The sequence below is a fragment of the Arvicanthis niloticus genome, chromosome 1 (assembly GCF_011762505.2).
Source record: "Arvicanthis niloticus isolate mArvNil1 chromosome 1, mArvNil1.pat.X, whole genome shotgun sequence".
Lineage (NCBI taxonomy): Eukaryota > Metazoa > Chordata > Mammalia > Rodentia > Muridae > Arvicanthis > Arvicanthis niloticus.
The window spans coordinates 39499433-39512347 of NC_047658.1; the positions used below are offsets into that span (position 1 = coordinate 39499433).

Sequence of the window (12915 nt, forward strand, 5' to 3'; positions counted from 1 at the left end):
GACCTCTAGATGTCTTCTGACCCACCCTTGGGAGAACTTCTAATTTGTCTTTGTATAAATCTTGCATATTTCTTCTTACATTTACATATACAAAATAGTCCTGTTCTTTTCTTGAATGAGGTCTTTTCTTCCATTATATCACTGAATTGATATGTCTTAAAAGGGGGTGCAGCCATCTTCCTAAATGAACTGTCTGGATACTGTACATATTCTGGTTGATTAGTTTCATTCTCTAGTTACAGGATTCCCTTTGCCCACCCACTAATTTCTTCTCTGATCTAATAAAACACGTGGCTATCTTTTCCTTCTTGGCCTTGAGGCAAATGCTTCTACTATTCCATGGGTATTTATCAAGTTTAAAAAGTATACATTGTTTTAAATCTTATTAAGCATTTAGTAAGAATCACAATTGAATTCTATTAAATGTCTTTTCATTATCCATGGGGAGAACAAATAACTTGTCATTTTTAAAAAGATCTTTTCGTGAGCATGAGTGTTTTGCCTGCATGTATGTCGTCACATGGAACATGTTCATGCCTGGTGCCCGTGGATACCAGAAGAGGGTGTCAGATCCTGTGGAGCTGGACTTACAGGCTGTAATGAGCTGTCATGTGAGTACTAGGAAGCCAAACCCAGGTCTTCTTCAAGAGCAGCCAGTGCTCCTAACCTCTGAGCCGGCTTTCCAGCCACAGCACCTCACTTTTTAGGTAGTAGGATGGTGAATTTATTAGCATATATTCCAATACTTAGCTTTCCACATTCTGGAGCGAATTTTATTTGACCTTGGTATAATTCATTGAAATGTGCTAGCAAATTGTATTTTGAGTCTTTGCAACAATTACTCACAAATGAGTTCCGTATGGATTTTTCCTTATGCTTATTCTGTTTGGGGTCAATTACATTACCCCAAACATGACAGTTACATTAGTTGTAAAAAAAATAATAATAATAAATAGGGGACATGCCTTCCCTTCACATGTTCTTAAATACTTTAAGAATGTTGGTGTTAGCTGTTCCTCAGAAGTTAAATAGAAATACCTGTGAGAAAAACAGTGCTAAGTATCCATCAGGATGGCCATAGGGCCTTTCTAGGTCTCCTCCATCACTCAATCTGTAGTCAGATAGAGAGGGGAAAGAGGGAGGGAGAGGGTGAAAAGAGGGAGGGAAAGGAGGAGAAATTTATTAGTTTGGATTAATTAGGGGATTGATTAGATTCATTAATTAAGGGGTAATTAGTCTGTTGACAGAATGCCTCATGATAAACATTTTAAGGAGGACATATTCAGTTCATCTAACAGTTAGAGGGAATTGGCTATCATGGGAAGCATGGTGACAGCCACTTGAGATGCCTGGTTACTCTGCATCCAGTCAGGATTTGAAGCACAGGAAGTCCTTGTTCTCAGGTAGCTTTCTACTCTTTTATGCAGTGCAATCCTCAACCCCACTTGAGCTCCTAGCAAGGATGTTGATCCCCCACAGGTTCAGAAGAAGCCAACCTAATCTAGATAATCCCTCATAGGTGTGCCCAGAGGCTTACCTCTTAGGTGACTCTAGAGCCTGTGAAATTGATAATCAGTATTAACCATTATAATGTGTGTGAAGCCAGAGGTCAGAGTCAGTCACGTACCATGATATTGTTGTTTGAGACATGTCTCAGTATGTCGTCTTGGCTGGCCTAGAACTTGCTATGTAGATGAGGCTAAACTTACAGAGATCTTCCTGTTTTGATCATCTTGGTGGTAGTGTTCATGTTCACGGTACTGACCACTGAAGCAATGTTCCGCATATACCAAGAGAGAGCTCTAGGCAAAGTCCCTTTTACTTTACAATACACAGTCTTCTTGAATTGCCCAGCCTGGCCTTGAACTCACTCTGTAGCCAGAGTGAACCTTGAACCTTACTGGGACTATGTTTTATGAATATTCCATGACCATTTAAGATTTGTCTTGATGGCCTGGAAAGATGGTTCAGCAGTTAAGAACACTGACTGCTCTTCCAGAGGTCCCAAGTTCAATTCCCAGCAACCACACTGTGGTTCGCAACCATCTGTAATGGGATCTGATGCCTTCTTCTGGTGTGTCTGAAGATAGCTACCATGTACTCATATACATTAAATAAGTAAATAAATAAATAAGTCTTTTAAAAAAGATGTGTTTTGACACATTTGTTTTGAGAACCGGAACTCTTCTGATCAATTTTGGTTTTTTTTTTTTTCCTTTTTTTTTTCTTTTTTCTTTTTCTTTCTTTCTTTTTTTTTTTTTTTTTTTTTTTTTTTCGAGACAGGGTTTTTCTGTGTAGCCCTGGCTGTCCTGGACTCACTCTGTAGACCAGGCTGGCCTCGAACTCAGAAATCCGCCTGCTTCTATCTCCCAAGTGCTGGGATTAAAGGCGTGCACCACCAATCAATTTTGTTATATTATTATTATTTATATCTCTTGTATCAATTATTACATGACTGTTGTATTTGTCATGGGCTGAGAAAGCCCATTAAATTATTGTTCTAATTTCTTTTTTGTCTTACCCTTATATCCCAAGTCAGTTTTGCTTAGTGAGATTTAATACTATATATTATTTGGGGCATAGATACGAGATGACCATCGAGGGTTTTATACCCTTATATTATTTTATGCTTCGGGTTCTGGGTTCAAGTTTGACTGACATTAGAATTGTTGTTCTCCTTTGCCTTTATTTTGGCTTCCAGATCACATTAAGTGATTGTTCCCCAGCATATAGCAGAGCTTTAGTTCTGATCTGATATAAAGGGTTTATCTTAGGAAACAAGATTAGCTCATCCGTTGCTATGTCAGATGATTCTTGGCGTAGGTTCTGTTTTTCATTTTTGTTTTTGTTTTTCCTGGCTTTCCTCGCTTTTCTGTTAGCATTTTGTTTGTAGAAGTTTGGGACTCTTTCCAGTCATCTCCTCTATTACACACTGTATATACAATTAATCCTCCATATTTTTATTCTCTAGACACTTACAAACTATCTCTTGTCTGTGATGTTTGGAAAAGTACGAAAAAAAGGTGTATCTGTGTTAGCTCACTATTGTTTTTTAACAAATGACCACAAAATATGGACACTTAAAACCTATCATCATGCAGTCTCTGATGGTTAGACAAAGGCAAGGCTCAGCCAGGCTTTCTATGTCTCAGCATGTTTACAAGGTACGCAGAAGGCATAGGTCTGGCCTACAGTCTCATTTGAAGCTCAGCTGGGGACATGTTTGTTGCTGGACTCACTGGCTCACTGAGGAATTGTTGGGAGGCCCCTGTTCCTTGTATGTTGTTGGAGAAAAGACTGAAAAGTCATGCTGTCTACTTTGTCAGCTGGGCTCAGTTCACTGTAGCATGGTCTTTTCCAGCATGCCAACTAGTTTCACCAAAGAAGGCAAGCCTAGAAATCAATTCGGGGAGCCTTTACAGAGATCAGAGTGTTGTACGAGATAATCATGATGTCACATCCTGCTGTTTGTGCTGCATTCTGTGGATTAAAAGTAAATCAGAGACAAAAAAAAAAAAAAAATGCTGGGAATGGTCATCTGCAAAGATGAATGTGGAAATCAACGACTTTGCCCAATGCCTCCACCATCAGCACAGTCATGAGGTGCCCAGCACCATCCAGAGGATAATGGTAACACTCAGGTTGCAGAACTGTTAACAGCTTGGCAGTTGACTCCTCCAGACATGCCAAGGGAAAGGAAAAGAGAAAGTACAGACTATCAAATACTGCAGAGGAGCCAGCAGCGGTGTAGGCTCTTGCAGAATACATATTGCCACAGATTTTAGCTAACAGGTACCTGAAAATGCTTGGATCACGGGGACAAAGATAAGGCAGAGAATGATGAAAATGTTGAGGACAATGTCAAATTTAACTGAGCATGCTTGAAAACTATCCTGAAGAGGCACTTCGGGCAGCCACTCATGGGGCCCAGACTGCTGTTCTAAAGCCTCCTTTGTGCTTACCCCGCCCTTTTAAAAACCAAAGCCACCAGTGTGATTCCCAACACCAGAGTTTTACCTGTGCTTGCAGTGTATGCAAATGAAACCCACTGTATTCTACTGTTGTAACCATGATCGGTCTGCTCTGATGCTGAAGCATTTGCCTTGTTCTTACCTACATAATAACACAAGTCATATTGAGAACGAACATTTCTGACATCTTCACAGAACATATATTCAGATTTCTTTCCAGTATATTTTTGGGAGTGAAATTATAGATATGACAGTGCACAATGCCAGTACAAAATACTGATGAATAATTTTCTGAAGTTGTTCAAAAAGTCCAAATGTTAACATCAGTATACAGCAATTCCTGTTGGCTGTATCCTTGTCAAGGTTTGGAATTCTCCAGCTTTTTCTAGTCTATGTACAAGTATCTAAAGATGGTCTTAATTTGCCTTTGCCTGATGGCTGAATAGGTTTGGGCATATTTCCATATACTTAATTGCCATTTAAATATCATCTCATGAAATGCTCAGGTCTTCTGCCCATTTTCCCACTAGGTCTTTTCTCTTATTTGATCTGTAATAGTTTTAGTTTGTTGTTCTTTTTTTAAAAAAAGAAAAGTGCTAGATACATTTTGTTGGTTATATTTATTGCAAATACCCACCGCAGTCTATTGCCAGTACTTTCTCTGATATTCTTATTCTTGCCTTTTAATAAACACAAGCGCTTCATTTCAATGGAGTATAATCCATTTCTATCTTCTCCTTTGTTGTTGGTACTGTTTAGAAGGCTCTGCCTAACATCCCACTCTTTGACTTTGATAATAGAGACGTTTCATGAGAAAGCCCTGTCCATAAACTGCACAATAAACAGTTCACCCCACCTCCTTCCTCTCTCTCCTAATCCTAAATTCACCTGCCCCATAACTGGGCTCCTGGGTCTGCCTTGTGTCGTGACCACGTGTCTGAACATCACTGTGACAGTCTGGAGGAACTCTTAGGTGAGAGTTCCAGGGATCAAGCTTTTAATGAGGTGCCGTAGTCTTTATGGGAGCAGCTGTGCCATGCCTGGGTTCTCATCTTTTTACCGTTCCATAGAAAGCTACACAGTAATAGGGACAGGTCGATCTCTCTGGACCCACATGTGTGGTGTTCCGCTTCGGTCACTGACTCCTTCAAAGGCTCAGACCAGCTCCCACCTACTTGAGAAGTGAGAAGGAGCTGCGAGTTTTCCTCCGCTTGTTGTAAGAGCCCCCTCCACTGCTATTTTCCTGCCTTTCTACTTTATTTTTGTCCCTCCAATCGCCACACATTTCTTTCCTTCAGACAGCGCAGTTGCACATCTGTTCAGTGCAGATGTTTGAGACTGCTTGGAACAGCAGCCTTCTAAATTGAGCACAGTGCGCCCTTTGCAAAACTCACTGTCACCTCACTGTGCTGTGCTGCAGGGGGTGGGGAGTGGTGAGGTGGCAAGGTGTGTCCCTCATGTTGCCTGAAGGGCACCAGCTTTCCTCGGGCCACACAGTGAAGGGTAAGGTCTTTCCATTCACGTTCAAGCTTCTTAGCCTGAATTGGGTTTGGCATCCTGGAAGCAAGCACTGTGTCTTTAAAAGCGTTGTAAGAACATCTGTTTCCAATTTTCAGGCCATGATCATGGTGAGGATTTGGGTGCAAGTAGTTTATGTGGGAAGCAATCCCAGGAAATACTGTGAGGGGCCATCTACAGGGAGAAAGTGTAGAAAGGTACATTGATGGGTATAACTCATCAACTGCCTTGGGCAACAGACTGTCCCACTAGGACCCCTAAGCCACGTGTAGGACATAGCCCAGAATCCCTCTCCCAATGGACCAGGGTCAGCCAGCCTGCATCTCTTATAGTTGATGGTCCTGTCCACTCACAAGTCCTCTGGGGAAGAGAATAGCCATGCCTGCCTTGGTAATTTTGATAATTTGTCTCATTCTGAACACTTTGTCAATGTCCAAATGTCTTATTAATACAGCTGGGAGTCTGTCTTTTTCAATGCCTATTCCCATTTTAGTAGAATTGCTTTAGTTCTCTATTCGTGGGCGTTCCAAGTTTTTCTAGGTAAAATACTGTAATAATTTATGCCCAGCTCAGCAGAGGCAGAAGCCAGGCAGGGAGAGTAGAAGGCTGCCTCTGCTTTTTGGCCTCTTATATCTGGCCCCTGTGATCTCTTGCTTAAATCACCATCTCACTCGTGGGACCCTGGTCTCAAAGCTGCCTCTGATGAAGTTGAGCTAAGCCTGTTTCTTGTTTCCTTTGTCAACCTATGGGTATCTGCTTCACCCCGTACACTCAGTGGAAGGGATCTATTTACTGACCGCTCCTGGGAAGCACCTCCAAGAATCCTCTTGAGTTTGGAACTCCTTAACTCAGTCCCGTGAGACAAACCTCTCTAGGAGTAAATGCAGAAATTCCGCTGAGCTGAATAAGCCAGGTACCTTTCAAGAGTTCCAGACTCATGACTCTCCATTCTCCCCATGTGTTTCAAATCCCAAATCTGAGCAGTGATTTCTCCATGGCTATGACCCCAGTTAGGACCTCCATCTGGGAGTGTTCTGGAAAGTGTTCATGGTTGCTTCTCTTACCCTACAGCATCTGATGTGTGCAGGTCTATGGTGCCTGGTAGAGGGAGACACATCCTGCAAGACCAAGCTGGACCCTCCCCTGGATGGCACTGAGTGTGGAGCAGACAAGGTAACTAACACCCAGCTTCCAGCACTCCCAGCAAGCCACCTCACATCTCCTGGACACCGAGCCTCCCTCCGTCTGGAAGGCAGTACATTCTGCCCAGGAACTTCTGGAATACCCCTGAGCACTCAGGGAATACCCATGGCGCGACAGCACACAGAGTGTCTGTGTCACTCCTTGTTTCTTATGAAGCCACAAGAATCAATCATTTCCTTGGTACTTTTTATTAAATGAACTGGTTTTGTTATGCAAGTGAATTTTCTTAAAGAGGATGTGATTTTGTTTTGGGTTTTTTTGTTGTTGTTGTTTTTTTGTTTTGTTTTGTTTTGTTTTTAAAGACAGGGTTTCTCTGTGTAGCCTATGCTGTCCTGGATCTCTCTCTGTAGACCAGACTCGCCTCAAACTCAGAAATCCGCCTGCCTCTGCCTCTGCCTCCCAAGTGCTGAGATTAAAGGCGTGCGCCACCACTGCCTGGCAAGGGGAAAGGTTTTGAATGAGTGGGTGTTAAACAGGAAGTGAGATCATTTGCCATACATTGATGAGAATTGTTCTAGCTAGGTTTTATTCAGTAACCTGGTCCTTATGAAAGGGTGAGACTCTAAGGGTGTGAGAGAAGAGGTAGGCAGGACCTGCAGCTCCACAACTTCCTCTTTAGTCTGGTGTGCAAGCCTTCATTAATTGGTTTCTTGTCTCCTCTGCCCTCCTCCTTTCTCCTAACCCCTCCCCTTGCCCCTACTCCCTTCCTTCCCTCCCTCCCTCCATTCTCCAACTTCCTCCTCTCTCCTTCCCCTTATCCTCATCTTCCAGTTTTTTTTCTCTCTTTCTTTCTTTCTTTCTTTCTTTCTTTCTTTCTTTCTTTCTTTTTTGTCCCTTTTCATATAGAATCTCTGTATATACTGCAATACTGCAGGCTGTCCTGGAACTTGCTGTATATCCCAGACTGTCCTTGAACTTGTGATCCTTCAATCCTCTCAATCCTTCACCTCTCAAACGCTGGGATTTCAGGCCCCTTACCACCATGCCTGGTTTATTGGAAGCCTTGAAATAATTAAAATAGAAAGTAATACTTTGTTCTGATGCTGTGCTTGGGAGCACTGGGCCACACCCTCAGGGGAAATCTGTTTTAGAGACTGGCTTCCTTTTACCCTCAGAAAGGATGCATCTACCTACAGCTAATCCCTCTGGGCCTCCAGAGCAGGCTGGCCTAGGCCTGCCATGGCTAGTTAGAAGCATGCACCACATCTGCCTTTCACTGTTGTTTCTAAGCACTAAACCCAGCCTTGAAATTCTGGCCTTAGATGCTGCAATTGTTGCCCTACTAGAGAGAGATCCGCATGCATTATTCAGAGTTTGCATACCTTTAGTTGTGTTCTCCTGCCATGTGGAGCTATCATTTCTTGAGGATTTAGAAATCTTCTATGGAGCACATTCCCTGTATAAGTTTGTGGCAAGCTCCAAACTCCAGGGAGATTACACACCAGGCTGAGCAAGAATTAGCTAATATGTACACCCTGAAATACTCCCGTGAAAATTTCAAAGTGGATTTTGACACCAAGAGGGAATCGATCCTCTGTGGGAGAGCGGGTGGCTTTGCTAAGCGTGGCCCCTCTGTGTGTTTTAGTGGTGCCGGGCTGGAGAGTGTGTGAGCAAGACTCCCATCCCAGAGCATGTGGACGGGGACTGGAGTCCATGGAGTGCCTGGAGCATGTGCAGCCGAACTTGTGGTACAGGAGCACGATTCCGGCAGAGGAAATGTGACAACCCCCCGTAAGTTCCCCCTCAGATGCTACTGCAAGGGCATCCCACAGTGTGGATCTTTCCCCAGTGCTGAGAATTGTCTTCAAAAGGAAAGTAGAATAGACCACGGTTGAGTACAAGGGCCTTGAGTGTATTGTGTCATCTTACCTATGCTGAGCACAGAGATATAGCGGGGTCCCAATGGGAGTGCAAGTGGCTCCATTATCCCTTACTTGGCTGTGGCATAAAGACTCCCAGAGACAGCTAGATGACAAGCTGTCTTGACTGCATCGTGGTCTACTGAGTTGAGGGCCGTTCTCGGGAAGCATGGAGACTTTCCTGAAGGGGAGGTTGACCTTTACCTTGCAGTTGGCAGATTTGGGAACAGGTTTAGCATGTACGTGGAAGTATCTATGGATGGATTCAGAGTTTGCTCATCTACAGTTTCACTGTTTCTCTTTCTAGAACTATTTGACAGGAAAAAAAAAAAAAACAGGTATTTCTAAATTTCTTTTCATGGACTATGATACACCAAAGACCCTTCCTGTTCACCCCAGGAAATTTGCCCTGAAGAACTCAAGGACAGATTTTTATGCTCCAATATAATAATTACATCCCCGTGGGTTTTCTCCTCCTCTCAACGTTTTAAACATCCTCTTTGACGATGTTCATCTGCTTTCTCTCCTGAATGTCTTCAGTCAGGTCTAGTCTATTTAGAGAGTAAATGTTAAATTGTGTCTAAACATGAAATGGTTTTCCACTTCAAAGTCATATTGATAACTGGTTAGCAGATACCTCTTGTTAGTAAAAAGTCCAGATGTTCCTGCTGCACAGTTAAATCACAGGGCTGATTGGATCCTTCACTGCCCCAGGTGATGCCAAGAACTAACCAACACTAGGAGAATGTCCTTTATAAGGAGGGGTGACATCCATAATTTAGTGGGTGGCATAAAGTGATCTGTAACAATTGATGTTATGTAAAATGTCTTTTTCAATTGAGAGACAGCTTAATGTCTGGCACACAGTAGGTGTTTAAACTGTTAGGAATGACTTTATTAACTGAAAGCCTAGATGACCTCCTACTAAGGGGGCAGGCCAGAGGGAGATGATTAAATACCTTTGGCTGAGTGGTGAGATATGATTGGAGGGTAGGTTCATTTTTTTTTTTTTTAAACATGGCTCAGTTGAAAGTCATAGCTCTGACTCTCAAAGGAGAGATGTGGGTTTGGATTCATAGACCTATGCTTTGGCTCCAAGCTGTCATAGTCATTGTCCATTTGACCTCAAGGAAAACTCTCCTGTTCCCTGGGCCTTAGTTTTCCCTGTAAGAGTCCACTGGCATGTGAGAGGAGGAAGACCCAAATGTGAAAACTGGCACAGACCAGTCTTCAAGTCCAGACATATTCCTTACACTATAGCCCCCAGCAGCTTATACTTGTTCGACTGGTAAAAATTGTAAAAATCTGTGGAATACCTTTGGCATTGCACCAGGATGACGCCACCCACCTTGTCCAGTCTACCTCACAGAGCTGTACTGCAGCTCAGCACAGGGTGGGAGGGGCTTACATGAGTGTGGAAGGCTGTCTGTGTTGTGCTTAGAGTTCACAGCCCTTGGCTGAATACTGGTCTCCTCTGACTTATCACATATGTCAACCTTATCAGGTGATACCCAGCAAGCATCATGAAGGGCCACTAAATGTTCAACATTCCCTGTGTCCTGACACGCTGGGCGGTTTGATTTGTTTAGGTGACAGCAGTACTTGTGCACATCACACGATGTCCCCAGAGCTGGGAAAATACTTTAAGCACATTTTTCAGGGACCAGTGTCACCCTGTTGTCTTGCAGTGCTATTGGCTGAGATCCCCCTGCAGGAGACAACTTGCAGAGGAGACTTTCCAGGGCTTTGTGGCATCTCACCAAGGCTGTCACAATCCTAACTGCATCTTGACATGCCCTCCTAGTGCTCTGTTTGAGTCTCCTTAAGACTTTCCCAGTTCCTAGAATTATGTTGCTGTTCCCACCCTGGCTTGCCTTGCTGTGAGGTTCTATGCGTTGGGAGTCTAGTCCCATCCCTCCAGACCCAGTGGCCCCAGAAGAGAAAGTGCTTACACCATTTTCTTTCATGTATTTGCTTTCTCAACTGGTACTCACCACACCGTCATGAATTTACCTCTTCTTTACCTCCTGTGCTTTGCCATGGAGAACTGAGAGAGATAAAATGACAGCCACACACACTAGTGGCTGTGGGACAGACTGGTGCTTAAAATGTACCAGAAAGAGAAGGCCACTGTTCTTGTTCCTTCAAAGCCTGTGCTCCTTCTAGCAGATTTTTTTTTCTGCTCTAAGTAAGCATTAGGAATAAATAATGCCAGGCATGGTTTACAGCAACTAGCAAAGACATTCAAAATCCTGCCCACCCTCCCACAATTCCCCTTAGCCCTATTTCAAACCAGGTCCCTTGTAAGCTACACTCTCTTCCCTGCTCACTTCTACCCTCTTGGTCCATATTACCGCCATTTCTGCCTTACTCAAGGGCACAGCCCCGGTGTCCATGGTTACCCCCTTGTCTCACATGCGGCTGTTTATAACAAGTCAGGTGAATGGGGCCACTGTCACCGAGTATCAATTTCCTGAAGCACTGTGGAATACATGGGCTCTGTTGGTTATTAGCCAGGGTGGAAGAGGCATCTTTTTTTTTATTCCCACTGTACAGATACAAGACAGAGTTGTATAACAACTAGATGACTTGCCCAAGGTCACACAGGTAAATACAATGGCAATTTCTCTTTAAAAGAAGAAGAAGGAGAGAAAGAGAAGGAAAAAGAAGAATGAAGAAGGAGAAGAAGTCCAAAATCAAGGGTATCCACAGGACTGATTCCTCCTTGAATGCCTGGAAGACAGTGTTTCCTATATTTGCTCTGGCTTCATAGCTCTGGTGGCCCTTGTCCTCTGCAGCTTACAAACATACCTGCACTTTCATGTGGTCTCTTCTTGTCTCCTGGAAGTACGTACCATTGGATTTCAGGTCCCTGTAGTCTGAGATATCCTCAGCTTAAGATCCTGAAGTACATCTCCTTTGCAACCCTTTTTCTGAATACAGTGACATTCTCATGTTCCAGGCCAGCATGTCTTAGGGGACTAGCATGACCACCATTGATCCCACCCCCACCTTGAAGCATCTTGTCTGCTCTTCAGCCACAAGGGTCCAACCCAGGGCCTTCATCAGCATTCTCCTAGTCCTAACTTGCCTTTGCCATTATGAAGGTCTCAGTATAAATCTCTTATCCCCAGAGGAGCCCCATCCCTGACCACCATCTTTAAGGTGGGGTTCAGCTTCATTCTATCTAAGCATCCTCCTACCATTGCAGCTGCTCTGCCATGTATAGTAAACTGAGTTTTGCTTTGTTTTCATTGACCTTGGAGCTTCCTGTAGGCCTAGGGCAGGCTCCGACTTCCCTGCCTACCAGCAGAACAGTGGCTCAATAAAATATGCTGGGACATCCTGCTTTCCCAGGAGAAGCGATCTCTCTGTCTTTCCCAGGCCTCCATAACACATCCCTAATGTCTTTCTTCCCTTCAGAAACACAAAAATTAGCCAAATCCATCAGGCCAAATAACAGATCACCAATAAGCTCTCTCAACCTGTGTTACCTTTTGGATGCTCTAACAAGCTTCCTTTCCCCTGCAATGCTGTCACTGTAGCCAGAAATGCTCAGGAATAAGCCTGAGCATGGCACCCCAGCCTTGGGTATTTCAAGTTAGAAAATGACCTGGGTTTGCTCCTGCAATATTGACACCTTGGTAGTCAGTCTGATCATTTGCTATGACCGCCCAGCTCCATTTCCTGTTGGGAATGGGAGCAACTTGCCCTGTCTCCTCAGAAAATGATCTCACAAGAGCTATCTTATCTTCCCAGAGCCAACCCAGGAAAGAGGAGAAAAACACCGTCAGACTTTGGGCAGGTGGATCCCAGCAGCCCTGGGGTTTCCTGAAGTAACTGGGTCAGCAGTGTAGGCAATTATGGATTAGAGCGTATGGCCTGATCTTGCACAATGCCTGTGTGATGACTGTTACAGAGCACAGCTGATCACGGACTCTGTGCCAAGCTCTGACCATAACAACATATTCTCTGTCTCACTCCTTAAATCAGACAGCTCACTGCCCTGATATTCCGAGAGGATGGCCAGAGCTCACCACTGTGTACAGCTTGGAACACTCCCATGAACCTCTCCCTATGGTTTTCTCTGCACATCCCTGGCTCCTTTCCCTCTATTCTGCAGCTGGTTTATTCACTGTCCAAAGATACTGGCCAGAGAACCCCCTCATCACCCCACCCTTTTTTCCTGGTCCTGGTTTTTATAGCTATTGGTCTTTTTACTTCCCAGTATACACAGAGGTGGGGGGACATTTATGTTTTTAAACCAGCTCCCTACGTTTGTTCTTTCCTTCCTTTTGCATTGCTGTTGGTTAGAGTTGGTGGAAAATTCATCTCTGTTCTGGATTTTGATGCTGGGTGAAAGG

General features: G+C 43.9%; 1 protein-coding gene across 2 annotated transcripts in view; it reads left to right on the top strand.

The window, feature by feature from the left end:
• Adamts17 (ADAM metallopeptidase with thrombospondin type 1 motif 17) overlaps positions 1–12915 on the top strand; it is a 303487-nt gene that overhangs the window by 181182 nt on the left and 109390 nt on the right. For both annotated transcript variants that reach the window (XM_076935565.1, XM_034511269.2), the window contains exons 11-12: positions 6561–6662; positions 8278–8423. In XM_076935565.1, the coding sequence (XP_076791680.1) occupies positions 6561–6662; positions 8278–8423 (248 nt within the window). The remainder of the gene's footprint in view (positions 1–6560; positions 6663–8277; positions 8424–12915) is intronic.